This window comes from Elephas maximus, chromosome 15, assembly GCF_024166365.1.
Source record: "Elephas maximus indicus isolate mEleMax1 chromosome 15, mEleMax1 primary haplotype, whole genome shotgun sequence".
Lineage (NCBI taxonomy): Eukaryota > Metazoa > Chordata > Mammalia > Proboscidea > Elephantidae > Elephas > Elephas maximus.
The window spans coordinates 18,607,338-18,620,348 of record NC_064833.1 but is presented as its reverse complement, the minus strand read 5'-3'; the positions used below and the strand labels follow the sequence as shown (position 1 = coordinate 18,620,348).

The 13,011-nt window shown below is 43.1% G+C and overlaps 1 protein-coding gene and 1 pseudogene across 1 annotated transcript; both read left to right on the top strand.

The window, feature by feature from the left end:
- The first annotated feature begins 1,883 nt into the window (after positions 1 to 1,883).
- TRMT12 (tRNA methyltransferase 12 homolog) lies at positions 1,884 to 7,119 on the top strand. Its single transcript, XM_049854347.1, has 2 exons — positions 1,884 to 3,384; positions 6,894 to 7,119. Exon 1 carries the CDS (start codon positions 2,003 to 2,005, stop codon positions 3,320 to 3,322), a length of 1,320 nt encoding a protein of 439 aa, XP_049710304.1. The 5' UTR covers positions 1,884 to 2,002; the 3' UTR covers positions 3,323 to 3,384; positions 6,894 to 7,119.
- Positions 7,120 to 11,567: 4,448 nt separating this feature from the next.
- LOC126059088 (threonine aspartase 1-like) lies at positions 11,568 to 12,614 on the top strand (annotated as a pseudogene).
- The last annotated feature ends 397 nt before the right edge of the window (positions 12,615 to 13,011 follow it).

Here is a 13,011-nt window from a genome sequence, read left to right as displayed (position 1 = left end):
ATTGCAAACTATGATTGAGCGAATGGGTGGATGGTGGGTAGTCTGGTACAGTCATGTACATGGGAGTGCGGCAAAAAGAAATCTGTTTTAGACATAGTAAGTATGAGCTGGCCATTAGACACCAAGTTGAAATATCAAAGGCACAAATGGCACTAGAGTTGGAATACCGGGGTGAAAGTCTGGGTGGGAGATATGAATTTGGGAATATCATCTGAGGTGAAGGGTCAAGGAAGAGATCATCAAAAATGGACAAATGGCAGCATGTTTACATATTGATGGGAATGATCCAGGAGAGAGAGAGAGAGATTGAAAGTGCAGGATATAGAGGGAATTACTGAAGTGCTTAGGGAACTCTGAGGGATAGTATAAAACATGCCCCAGAGTTATTCCGGCTAAGGTGTGTGGGAACTTCCATCAGCCACTGGTTGAGGGCTGCTCTCTGTAGAGTGTGGGTGTGCATTAATTCCCCAGCATTTCTGGCCTGCCAGATTGGCTAAGCCAATTCTGGTGGTTAGAGAAAGTCTTCAGGCAAAGATTTTCAAGTGCTTGTTTTTAGAATATGGGGCACTTGTACTTTGTCTCATATGGTTGCTATAAGTTGGAATGGACTCAACAGCAAATTTTTTTTTTTTTTGGTTTTGTGGTTAGAAGTCATTGAGTTGGTACATAGGGGAATGGTGAGTCCTGAGCGTATATGGAACACCAAAGCATCTTCTACACTAGTCCTGCTAGGTCCTTTCTCCATGGAACCTGAGTCTTAAGGACAAAACTAGGGGCGGGGGTGGGGGGAGTGGGAAGAGGGAAAGAAAAACAAGTCTGAGAGATGTCAAGAAACCTGAGTCTTAACCATAGTCTAGTACCTCCCACAGAATCCCAAACCAAACCTGCATTCTGACTCATAGTGACCCTATAGGGCAGAGTAGAGCTGCCCCGCAGGGTTTCCAAGGAGTGGCTGGTGGATTCAAGCTATTAACCTTTTGATTAGCAGCCGAGCTCTTAACCACCGTGCCACCAGGGCTCCGTCTCCCACATTGGGGACTTCAATTAAGGTTAACTTCTCTGGGTCTCACTATGGGGGGCGGGTAGTAAACAGAAGGGGTGGTACTTCCTTACAGGTCTTATTTTCAATTATTTGAATTTATCTGTAGAGGAATTCCCTTTGTCCTCATTTAAAAAACCAAAAACCACACCCTTTGCCGTCGAGTCAATTCCGACTCGTCAACAGGTATTTAGTATCTGTTATCTAACGATTTCAACTTGTTACATTATAATGTACTTCTAAAAATCTTTTTTTAGTAACTACTTCATACTAGTCACTGTGCAAAAGCATTTTATATATTTCTCTAATCACTATAGCAATCCTCTGAAGAAGTAAATCCCATTTTATAGGTGAAGAGTCAGGTCCTGAGACCTATCATGTGTACTGGAACTCGGATCCTTCTGACTTCCAAACACTTGTTTCTTAGACCGCAAGACCGCGAGATGGTGATGACTATCTCTGGATTAAAGGGAATGAGGAGGCTATGTCGGATCCTTCACTCTTAGTAAACACGGTGGATGCTGATGCTGACCTGAGCGGCATGAGACTATGGGAAGCATTTCTTCAAATTCAGCCCATCATTTCAGGTTCACTTTTCTTTTTGGATTCGTGAGCAGCATTGAAGAGTGTGCATAAGGGTGGTGGAGAATATCGACTAAATTGAAATCTTTTAGACCACAGAATTCCTTGGTAACATTAATTTCCTCTTAGGCTACGGCAGGTAATGGTCAACCACAATAAAGATGGCGGCAGAGGCTTCATCACGGCACAGGGGACGCCTCTCGCTCCAGTCGCGTCAGTTGCACCTAGTTCCGGCCGGTTCCTTCACACTACTTCCGGCCCCACTGCTGGGGCTTACGCTCCTGTGCTGCCGCCGGGGTTGTGTGGAAGGAGGGGAGCCCACGGTGACTAGAGGGAGTCCAGCCGGCCGAGAGAATCGAAGAAAATGTGAGCGTTAGCAACATGAAGCCGGAAGGTGGGAAACCCGGGACTGTTGTCGCAGTTGTGACTGAACCTCGGTTTACCCAGCAGTACAGGGTCTATCTTGAGAAGCAGCAACTCCTGGATAGACAGCACCGTGTGGTAAAGATGCCGGATGGCACGGTGGCGCTGCCTGTGCTGGGAGAGACCCTCCTGGACCAGCACCTGCAGGAGCTGAGGAGTCGCGTGGCTCCAGGCAGCACCTGTATGCTGACGCAGCTCCTGCACCCTGTACCTTCAAAGGCGGCCCAGAGTTGTTCACCTGCCCAGCGGCTATGTCTTGAAGTGAGTCGCTGGGTAGAGGGCCGAGGAGTCACGTGGTCAGCTGAGTTGGAGGCTGATTTGCCCCGATGTTGGCAACGGCATGGTAACCTCTTGTTGCTGAGTGAGGACTGCTTCCAGGCCAAGCAATGGAAAAATCTAGAACCAGAACTCTGGGAGACTGTTGCCTCGGCACTTGGCGTCCAGCGTTTAGCGAGACGAGGACGGATATCAGCGGATGGCATTCGAACTCCAGCAGTGACTTTGCTGCTGGGCGACCATGGCTGGGTAGAGCACGTGGATAATGGAATCCGATATAAGTTTGATGTGACCCAGTGCATGTTCTCCTTCGGAAACATCACCGAGAAGCTGCGAGTGGCATCACTGTCCTGTGCTGGGGAAGTGGTGGTGGATCTTTATGCAGGGATTGGTTATTTCACACTGCCGTTTTTGGTTCATGCTGGTGCTGCCTTCGTCCATGCTTGTGAGTGGAACCCCCATGCTGTAGTTGCTCTTAGAACAAACCTTGAGATCAATGGAGTCGCAGATCGGTGCCAAATACACTTTGGGGATAACAGGAAGCTGAAGCTTTCCAACATCGCGGACAGAGTGAACCTGGGGCTGATTCCTAGCTCTGAAGAAGGCTGGCTCGTTGCCTGCCAAGTGCTACGACAGGATGCTGGGGGCATTTTGCATATCCACCAAAATGTGGAATCTTTCCCTGGGAAGAATCTCCAGCCTTCTGGAAGCAGTGGAATGGAGGAGGACCAATGGCCTTATCCTCAGCAAATTATCACCAACCAAGGGAAAAATAGAACTACCAGCGATTCTGGGGGAAAAATGCTGGCAGGTGCCACCAAACCAGAGTGGAGAAAGTGGGCGGAATCTGCAGAAACACGCATTGCCGCTCTTCTTCAGCAGGTGCATGGGAAACCGTGGAAGACACAGATCCTGCACATCCACCCAGTGAAATCCTACGCTCCCCACGTGGATCATATAGTCCTGGATCTGCGATGCCGCCCCTGTCCTCTTGTTGGTTAGAGGAGATGGATCCTGGGCAACTAGGGATCCACATGTGAGCAACCCTGAATGCATCAGCTCAGGTAGGTTCTCACCCCTGGCTCTTGGTGATCCATTTTAATATTCAAAAGGCTTGAAAGCAGGCTCCAGACTGATCCTAATCTTTTCATCTGTCTTCCACTGCTCACATTGAGAATGAGATACGTATCTGGGAGAAGCAACATGCCTCATTGAAATGAGGCCCAGCTGCAGTCCTGAATTCCTAATTCTCCAGTTCTCTCTGGCTTTGGGCACGTGGTTTTAATATTGTTTTGGCCTTGGATTTCCTCATTTGCAAAGTGAGGGTTGCGTTGAACTGTCTCGCGTCTGTTAGCTAATGAGCAGTTGCACACAGGGCATCAGTTATTTTAGAGTGAAAGATGCAGTGCTGTGTCCCAAAGATCACTCTGGCTGCAGTGTGGAGAATAAACTGGAGGGAGGCCAGGATGGAAGCAGGGGGACCGGTGAGGAGGCTTCTTTGGTTGTCTAGGCATGAGGTGATAGTGACTTGGACTAGGATGGTGGCAGTGGGAGATGGATAGATTTGAGAAACATATGAGAAATAAAATTAATAGAACTAAGCAGTAGAATCCAAACAAAGGCACTCTAACTGTGCTGCTTTGTTTTCATGGGTAAATTAGGGAGGTAAGGGGACAGAAACTACTCGTATATTAAACCCATTCCCCTACTTTAGCATTAGTTCCTGGGTGGCGCAGATGGTTAAGCGCTCAACTGCTAACCGAAAGGCTGGAGGTTCAAACCTACCCAGAGGTGCCTCAGAGGCAGAGGAGTATGTAAGGCATGCAGTTGTGGCACATGCTCTGGGCGCACTTGAGGCCTCCGCCCCCCAATAATCCCTCCCATTAATGCCCAACTTCCTTCCTGAAGCACGGCAGACACAGAGCCATTGGCCTGGGGGCGCAGAGGGGGCCACTTGCAAGTCCATGGGGGCACCAGACAAGGCACGGAATGACATTCCAAGGTGTCACAAATATGAAAGGGGCTAGACCGAAGCAGCTAGACAAGAGGGGGAAGGCATCGCTGCTATCAGCATCTATTCATCTTAAAATTGGGGGTGCAAGCAACTTAGAGATGGCCCCGGGCACTTGAAGGAGAGGGCACAACTTAGAGACTCGTTAAGGGGCCTCAGAGGCAGCGTGTCAGTGTTTGCCATAGGCGCTATTTTCTGTAGATACGCCTCTTCTTGGAAGACAGGCTTGGTGTTCTGCTTCTGAAAGGTCACAGCTTTGAAAACCCTATGGAGCACAGTTCTCTGCACACATGGGGTGACCATGAGTTGGAATCAACTCGTCGGCAGCTAACAACAAGTGAGCGTTGGGAGAATGTCTTATGTATCAAGGTTCTTGTGGTAGAAGAAGCGTAAAGAATCACCACCTTAAATCATAGGGAAACTAGAGCTCCCCATCCCCCCCAAGCTTGTGCAGTTACTGCCAATAAAAAAAACCCAAAACACCCACTGCCATCAAGTCGATTCCGACTCGTAGCGACTCTATAGAACAAAGTAGAACTGCCCCATAGGGTTTCCAAGGAGCACCTGGTGGATTCAAACTGCTGACCTTTTTGTTAGCAGCCATAGCTCAACCACTGGGCCGCCAGGGTTTCCTGCTGCCAAGAGTGAGCTATTAATAAAGTCCTGATTAAAATCTTAGGTTCTGACAGGCGTCACACGTCCTTTTCATCTCCCTTCCCCGGCTGACTACGTTAGGGACAACCCAGGGAGCGAGAGCTCTTCTGCGGTTCTCTAAGACAGCGTATCATATGGTGTCTGCCACCACTGTGGCTTCCCACTGGGAGGACTGATTCTTGAGACTCACTCAGAGCTCTGTTTTGGTGCTTTCTGAAGCCAGCTGGACGTTTGCTTGATGGAGGAAATAGAAGCGTGGCTTTATCAGAACCGTGCCTAGCATTTGGCTGCCTGGAGTTGGGCTGGGCTGCTAGTCCTGGTTTAGCAGCCTTGGGTTGGTGGTGTTTGTGTCATTCAGCAAATATTTATTAAGTGCTTACTCTATATAGGAGCTGCAGGGAATATAAGATACATTAGATACAGTCACTGTCTCTGAGGAGCTTACAGCCTAGCAGCAGAGTTAGCACAAGTACTCAAATAACTGTTATACAGCAAGTGCCACGTGGGAGTGACAGCCATGTTGTAGTAGAGCAAAGGGAGGAAGACTAGTTCTGAGGATTGGACAGGGAAGTCTTCAGAGAGGTGGTATTTGAATTAGCTCTTGAAAACTGGGTAAGATTTTTTTTTTTACTGTTGTAAAAATATATGTAACGCAACATCTGTCAGTTCAACATTTTTCACATTTCATGACTAATTCAGTAACTGAAATGGGAAAAATTACAGGTCAAAGCCCTGGAATGAAAGACTCAGAAGAGCCCTTTCAGGAGCTTGATGTGTGAGATTGGATTATTGCCAGGACTGTGGAGAGCAACACATATTCAAAGGAGCATGGTTGGCCACGATCTTTGAGCTGGGCATCTGTAACTTTTCCCGTTCCGGTTATTGTGCCGGTTCACCCACATTTTAAAACTTTGATTCTGATCTGAGTGTGCCTCCTTGGCCATGACTGAACCAGGAAGCTCTGGTTTCTTCTCACTTGTGGGCCCATACCACTCTCTCCTCAAACCAAAATGTTCAAGATGCCAAGCTGTGGCTAGAGCAGTGTGGGGAGGAAGGCAGATGAGAAACAACAAGCGAGATGAGTCAGGGAGCCACGTGTCTTGGGTAGTTGCCTTCCTGCCATAGCTGTGAACAGCCAGCTGATGTCACAGGCACCCTGATGAATTCATTCAGCCAACAGTTGTTGAACTCCAGTTGTATATATGACTCCGTGAGTGTACAGTGGTAAAGAAAGATTGACATGGGCTGTCTTCATAGAATTTAGGTTCTACTTGATTTGATTCCTAGCTCCTCTATTTTCTGTGTGACCTGTGGCAAGTCATGAATCAAGATTTGGTTTCTTTGTCTGTACACTGGAAATAGCAGTTGTACATATCCTATAGGATAGGTGTTAGGCTTAGATGTGTTAACATACGTAAAGCTGTCATCACAGTGACTGGCATAAAATGAATACTTCTTTCATTCATTCAGTCTTGCATAAGATGAATCACCATTTTCCAGTTTACCTGTGGGGGACTGTTATGCGTCTGGTTGACTTAAAGCAGACTGTCTTTATTGTTTTGGGTCCTTATTTTGAAAAGCCATTCATTGGTTAATGAGGATGCACTGTGTACTCTTGTCAGGCACTGTATTGGGGGCCAGGACATAGAGGAGACTAAAGCTGAGTCCTGCTCTCAATGGGATCACTATCTGGTGACGTGGACACAGAGGAAACAATGTCAGTACTGTGTACTGAGTGCTGTTAGAAATCAGCAGAGGTGTCTGTGGGTACACATAAGGGAGGTCCCTGTCCGGGGATCTCGGCTGGGGAGGTGGAAGCAGGGATGCCGGAACTGAGAAGTTAGGTGTGAATGGAAGGACATAATCTTAAGCCTTTCCTCTACTCACGTGTATTCATTTACATTGCAGTTTTCTCAGAGGTCTTGCTGGAGAATAGATCCGCCTGGTCAAGAAGAGGCATCTAATGGAACCAAGGAAGAGAGAGTGGAAGATCCAGGAGGCTCATGGAGTCCTTGTCACGTCAATCCAGGAATTTGAAAAAGCCCTGAAGGCTTCCTTTCTGAGCTTCAGTACTAGTTACCAGTTAATGCTCCCACCTGATGGACGTGTGATTAAAAAAATAATTTTTCAAAACTTCCTCAAACTCGAGTTGCTGTTTATTAATGCCATAATTTAAATAAGTTATGTGCACACACTACTATATAAGTACATTGTATACATTTTAAATACATAAACAGAAAATGATGTTTAACATTTTAACATAAAAATGGTAAGAAACAAATAAATAGGAAATTCATCTCCTATTCTGGCATGCACATGAGAGGGGAAAAAAATGTCATTCTGAACAGCCCTGGGCAAACTGTAAAACTCATAAAACTAAAGCATTATTTTAAGTGATTGTAACTATTTAAATGTTTAAAAAACTAAAAAAAACCCAACCTAGCTCATACATTGCTGGTGGGACTGTAGAATGGTACAGCCACTTTGGAAAACAGTTTGGTAGTTCCTCAAAATATTTAAGATAGTTCCATATGACTCAGCAGTTCCACTCCTAGGTACAGGTTTCCCCCACTATCCAAAAATAGAGCGTTCCTATGAAACCTTTTGTAAGCCAAAATGGCATAAAGCGAAGAATCAATTACCATTAATTTATATGGGAGAAATTTTTCAGTATTCCTAGGCCCAAAAAATAACCCAAATCCCAAATCATACCAAATAACACATAAAACCTAAAATAACACTGTTGTTGTTAGGTGCCGTCGAGTTGGTTCCGACTCATAGCGACCCTATGCACAACAGAATGAAACATTGCCCGGTCCTGAGCCATCCTTACAATCGCTGTTATGCTTGAGCTCATTGTTGCGGCCACTGTGTCAATCCACCACATTGAGGGTCTTTCTCTTTTCTACTGACTCTGTACTCTGCCAAGCATGATGTCCTTCTCCAGGGACTGATCCCTCCTGACACCATGTCCAAATAACACTAACATGTAGTAAAAGCAGGAATGATAACGTTCACAGACACACTTCAAAGCTATGGCAACTTGATGCCGAGACGCTGAGTACAGTTCCCAGGGAAGGAGCTTGGCAGGCAACACCACTCCTGCTGCTCGGGGTGCAGGGTGCGTGCTGCCTCTTTAACAGCTCGCTGCAAAACAAAGCTGTACGCAGTTTTTGTTTGTTTTCATTAAAACTTGACATGAATGTTCATAGCAACATTATTCATAATAGCCAAAATGTAGAAGCAACCCAAAAGGCCATCAACAGATGAATGGCTAAGCAAAATGGAATATTCAGCCATAAAAAGGCTGAATGAAGGACTGAAACATGCTACAATGTGGATGAACCTCAAAACCATATATTGAGAGAAGCCAGACACAAAAGGCCACCTTCATGATTTCACTTATATGAAATATTCAGACGAGGTCAATCCAGATTATGGTTTTGCAGAATGCAGATTATAGTTGGCAGGGCTAGGGAGAGAGGAGAATGCAGAACGCCTGGTAAATGGGTAAGTTTTTCCTTTTGGAGTTATGACTGTTTTAGTCATTGTGTTACTGAATTACTTTGAAGTGGTGAATTTTATGTAAATTACACCACAGTAAGAGATTTTTTAAAAAGAAAAAAAAATAGGCTTTCTGGGCTTTAATTAATTGGTGTTCTGAGTGGACTGCAGAAGAGCTTTTATCCTGTAGTCTGACCTTCAAGTCAAATCTCCATGTTCTGTTTAACAAAAAGTTTCCAGGAACCAAGGAGCCAGAGTTTTCTTGACGTAGAACCATAGAATTTTTGGGTGAGAAAAGGCCCCCACTTTCTCTTCCTCAGCTGGGCACCACTGTTGCCTGGCCCCAAAGCTTAGATCAATCTTCACTCTGTTTAGTAGCCCTTTGCGTGAATAAAACCTATAGATCTTTAAAACATTCCAATATTTTTGCTCACAAATAATGCAGGTAAAAAAAAGAGGAAATAACATTTCTCTGTCCTATTCCCCACTTCCCATGCCAGCCTCACAAGATAAGTACTATTCACAGTATGGAGTTCATTTTTTCGATTCCTTCTAAGGCCACAGGTATTCATATATTGTGATTATACTATTAAACATACAATACATACTGTTCTACGTATCTTTTAATTTTGTACTATGTTATAGGACAACTTTCAAGATCTACAGATCTTTGGGATTCCTTTTACTCCCTGCATAATTTTCCATTACATAGATATATATGATAATTAATTCAATTATTCTTGTTTTTAGTGTTTATTTCAAATAGAATACATAAACTTTTCTTATTGTAAGAATATAAGATAAATACTGTGAAGTTGATTTTGCCAGGACAGAGGGGATGCACATTTTCACTTTAATGTGTATAGACAAATTGTCCTCAAAATTAAGTGAGTTTTTTAAAAAGAGCATTACTTTCAATTTTGCTCCTAGGTATTATAAATATTTATAATCTTTGAAAGTCTGATAATCTAAATATACTATATTATTGAATTTGTTGTTAATGAATTACACCACTTAAAGGTTTATAAATCTAGGTATTCTCATATATTTTGCTCAAACTTGTCTTTTACCAAATTTTTATTATAAAAAAAAATTTTAATTTATCTCAGCATCCAGACTGAGACAGTGACGTTTAATTATAATTTCAATTCCCAGACAAAGCAGGTAGTAACAGTTTGGTGTAACTCATCAATCTTAAATATTTATATATTTAAAAAATTCATGGGATATGGTAGGTCAAAGACAAAAACAGGAGAAGTGTGATGGAAAAGGCTTTTTAAGTAGATGGTGGCGATGGCTGCACAACATCGTGAAGTAATTAATAGATTGTACACTTAAAATGGTTAATATGACAAATTTTATGTTATATATTAAACACGAAAAATTTTTTAAACTAGACAACCAAGGAAATTCATTTTTTTTTCATCGTGTATCTTTTAAATTTGAACCATGTGGATGTATTAACTATTTGGGTTTTGTATTATGTAAATTACACTGGCTTAAGAAACAATATTATTAGAGAAACTAGGAAAAATTAGTTTTAAATTAAATGTTTCCAACTGTTACAAGAAGAGAAAAATATTTGGTGGTAGTCAGGGATTACTCTACCTAGAGTGCTAATTAGGAGGTTTATGAGAAGGACCTAATGGTTGGAATTTGTTTACCTAATCGAAGTTCCTCTGCCTTGGAGAGTTGCTCAGAAACAATGTGATACAGTCAGAATAGCATGAGTGTGGGTATCAGGCAGAAATACAAAAAAAAAAAAAAAAAATTTTTTTTTTTTTGTCGGTAATTAACTTTTTTGGAAGTTTCAACTTCCTCATTTGTACAACGGGTGAAATCTTAATCGGGTTGTTATAAAGATTAAACGATATAACATCCAAGTGCTACAAATGTGTTGGTTTATTTTTTTCTTCCTTATATAGGTGTGCTGAACTGAGACGGATTGCCATGTGTGAATTAAAAAAATAAGTCTTGAGAAAATGTAGGTTGCAAATGAAGAACTACCTGTAGCTGAAGCTCCTCTATGTTTGGTTTGACAATCTCCTATTTCTTATGAGGGATAAAGCCTCTTAGTATCTCAGAAGTTTTAAAAATCTTTGGACTAATAGAGTTTCTCTCTCTTTTTAAAAGATGGTCAGAATGAGAATGCTTTAAAACCTTACAGATATACTCTAACAATGTTCCCGTTGGTTTTCTGTGCGCATTTTCATCTCATACTCAATTCTAGCAAATACATTTTTAAAAGTGTTTTTTTCTCCACTACTTATTCAGCACTTGAAAATCAATGGATTACTTTTTCTTTTAGTAGTAAATATCTTTATACAATATATTGATTGTATATTGGTTTTGTAATAAAAGGTCACCCACCAAGGCCCATTAACACTTATGGATATATTTCTATTTTATTTTATCGTGCTTTAGCTAAAAGTTTACAGAGCAAGTTAGTTTTTCATTAAAAAATTTATATCCAAATTATTTCATGACATCGGTTGCAGTCTCACAATGCATCAGCCCTCTAAGGAGACTGATTTTCTTCAGACTTGCAATGGGAGAGCACCCAGAAGTCACCCCTGCTGAGAATCTGCATTTCGAACAAGTTCCCAGATGATGCCCTAATGCTGCTGGCTAGGGACCTGTCTGGGGATCTTGTTAAAATGGGGTGGAAATGCAAATTCTCAGCAGGGGGTCAACCCGGAACGAACCGGTTGGAATCTCTGGGATTTAGACGGGCACTCATGAGCTCAAACTTGTGATTTTGAAAGCTTATTTTTTTTATGCTTGTGACAAAATGATGAATGAGTCCTAAAAAAGCCCTGTGCTCTGAAATCCCCGGTGAGGCACTGGGATTCCTTGCATTTGGGGGAATGGGTACTTCCCCCCATCCCATAGACAGAGGAAATTTTGGGAAAGACATGAAGACTAGTATGAACCAAAGAGTTTTGTCTTCCAAGTCACATGAGGGAACACCCACAGGACTGGAAATCTGAGGAGCAGAAGCAGATGAACCCTTAAGAGGAAAAGATGTGTGCTGGTCTACCTTGCACAAGTTGTCTTTCAGAAGGCACTGATGAAGAATGTAAAGAGGTGTGCAAAAGAGCTTGTCAAAAGACAATCAAAAGATTCTAGGCTAGGACCCTAGCAACAGAGGCGGCAACTGCAGCCCTAGTGGACCTGGAGGATTCTCCATTCAACAAGGTAGGCATGGGATCCAGTCTCAATATTTTGGGGGAGATGGGAATGTGATGCCAGCATAATGGATGGGAAGTCCTTACAACTCCGAGCAGCTGGAGCACCAAAAGAAACCAACAGCCCAGGTTTAGTTACAAATTCTCTTTTGTGCCATGGCCAGAGGGGAAACCGTCTCTGCTGGCAGAATTCCTCCTTGCGTTTTGGATGGCAAAGGTGCTTATCAATGACCAGTGGTGCACGGGATACCTTTAGCCCTACTGACTACAAGAATGTGTTTTGCTGCATTTAAAAGAAATAAGAAGAAACCAAACCACCAGGCAGAGGGGTAAGAACAAACCTCAGTTAAAGAAGAGAAACCAACCAAGTGACAAAGAAAACAGCTCAGGAACTTTGGAGGTGATTGGTGCCAGGGTTGTGGACCAAGAAGGCAATGTTGCTGCATTGCATCCAAGTGGAGGTTTAGCCATGGAACATCTGGGTGAGTAGGTCAGGCTGCTCTTCATAAATGTGGGTTCTGGGCTAACTATAACAGAGCACATACACCCTAGCTCATGGCTGTGACCATTTTAAGGAAATAGCGGATTAGCACTTTGCTGCCCAGAGTGTGTGCACAGGCTACAAGCCCAGCATGTTCACTAAGCTCTGCTGGAGACCGAGACCAAGTTCCTCGACTGACCTTTCCTGGCAGGTGAGAAAGGTGTGCCACAGGAGTGATCACTCTGAGGTCTGGCAAGTTTTCTGATGAATGTGATTCCTCACATAAACAGAGGTACATGGTGGAGTTCTTGTGGAGTCAGAATGAAAAGCATGTATGTTGGATACATGCCAACTAGTCTTGGGAAAACCCTGATGCAAGTTTCAAGACTTCCACTTGGAGCATGGGAGAGTGAACTGGAACAGGAAGTGGGGTTTGTCTCTTGGAGAGCAAGGTGATCACTACCTACAGCGCTAAGCGTTTCATCACCTGAGAAGTAGGGGTTCCAACAAATGTGTTCGATGTTTTATCTTCATAATGTCCTAGTTTCTAATGCAAACATGGGTCCTTTAACTTAGATTCTTTGTCTTCCAAGTCATCTTAGGAAACACACCTATAGGTTTATGATCTCATGTATTTCACTACTGTGAAAATTAAGACAAGGCCTGATCAAATCATCTACCTAAAATGTACATGTTGTTTACAAAACTAACCTCAGGCTCTGAGATCATAGTCTGATTTCTATTATGTAAGAATACTCAGTAAGACTATAGAGTATTAGAACAATCGAGTAACATTCGTGATTTTTGCTATACCTTCATTCCATCTATACTATTTACTATTTTTCTTTAAATA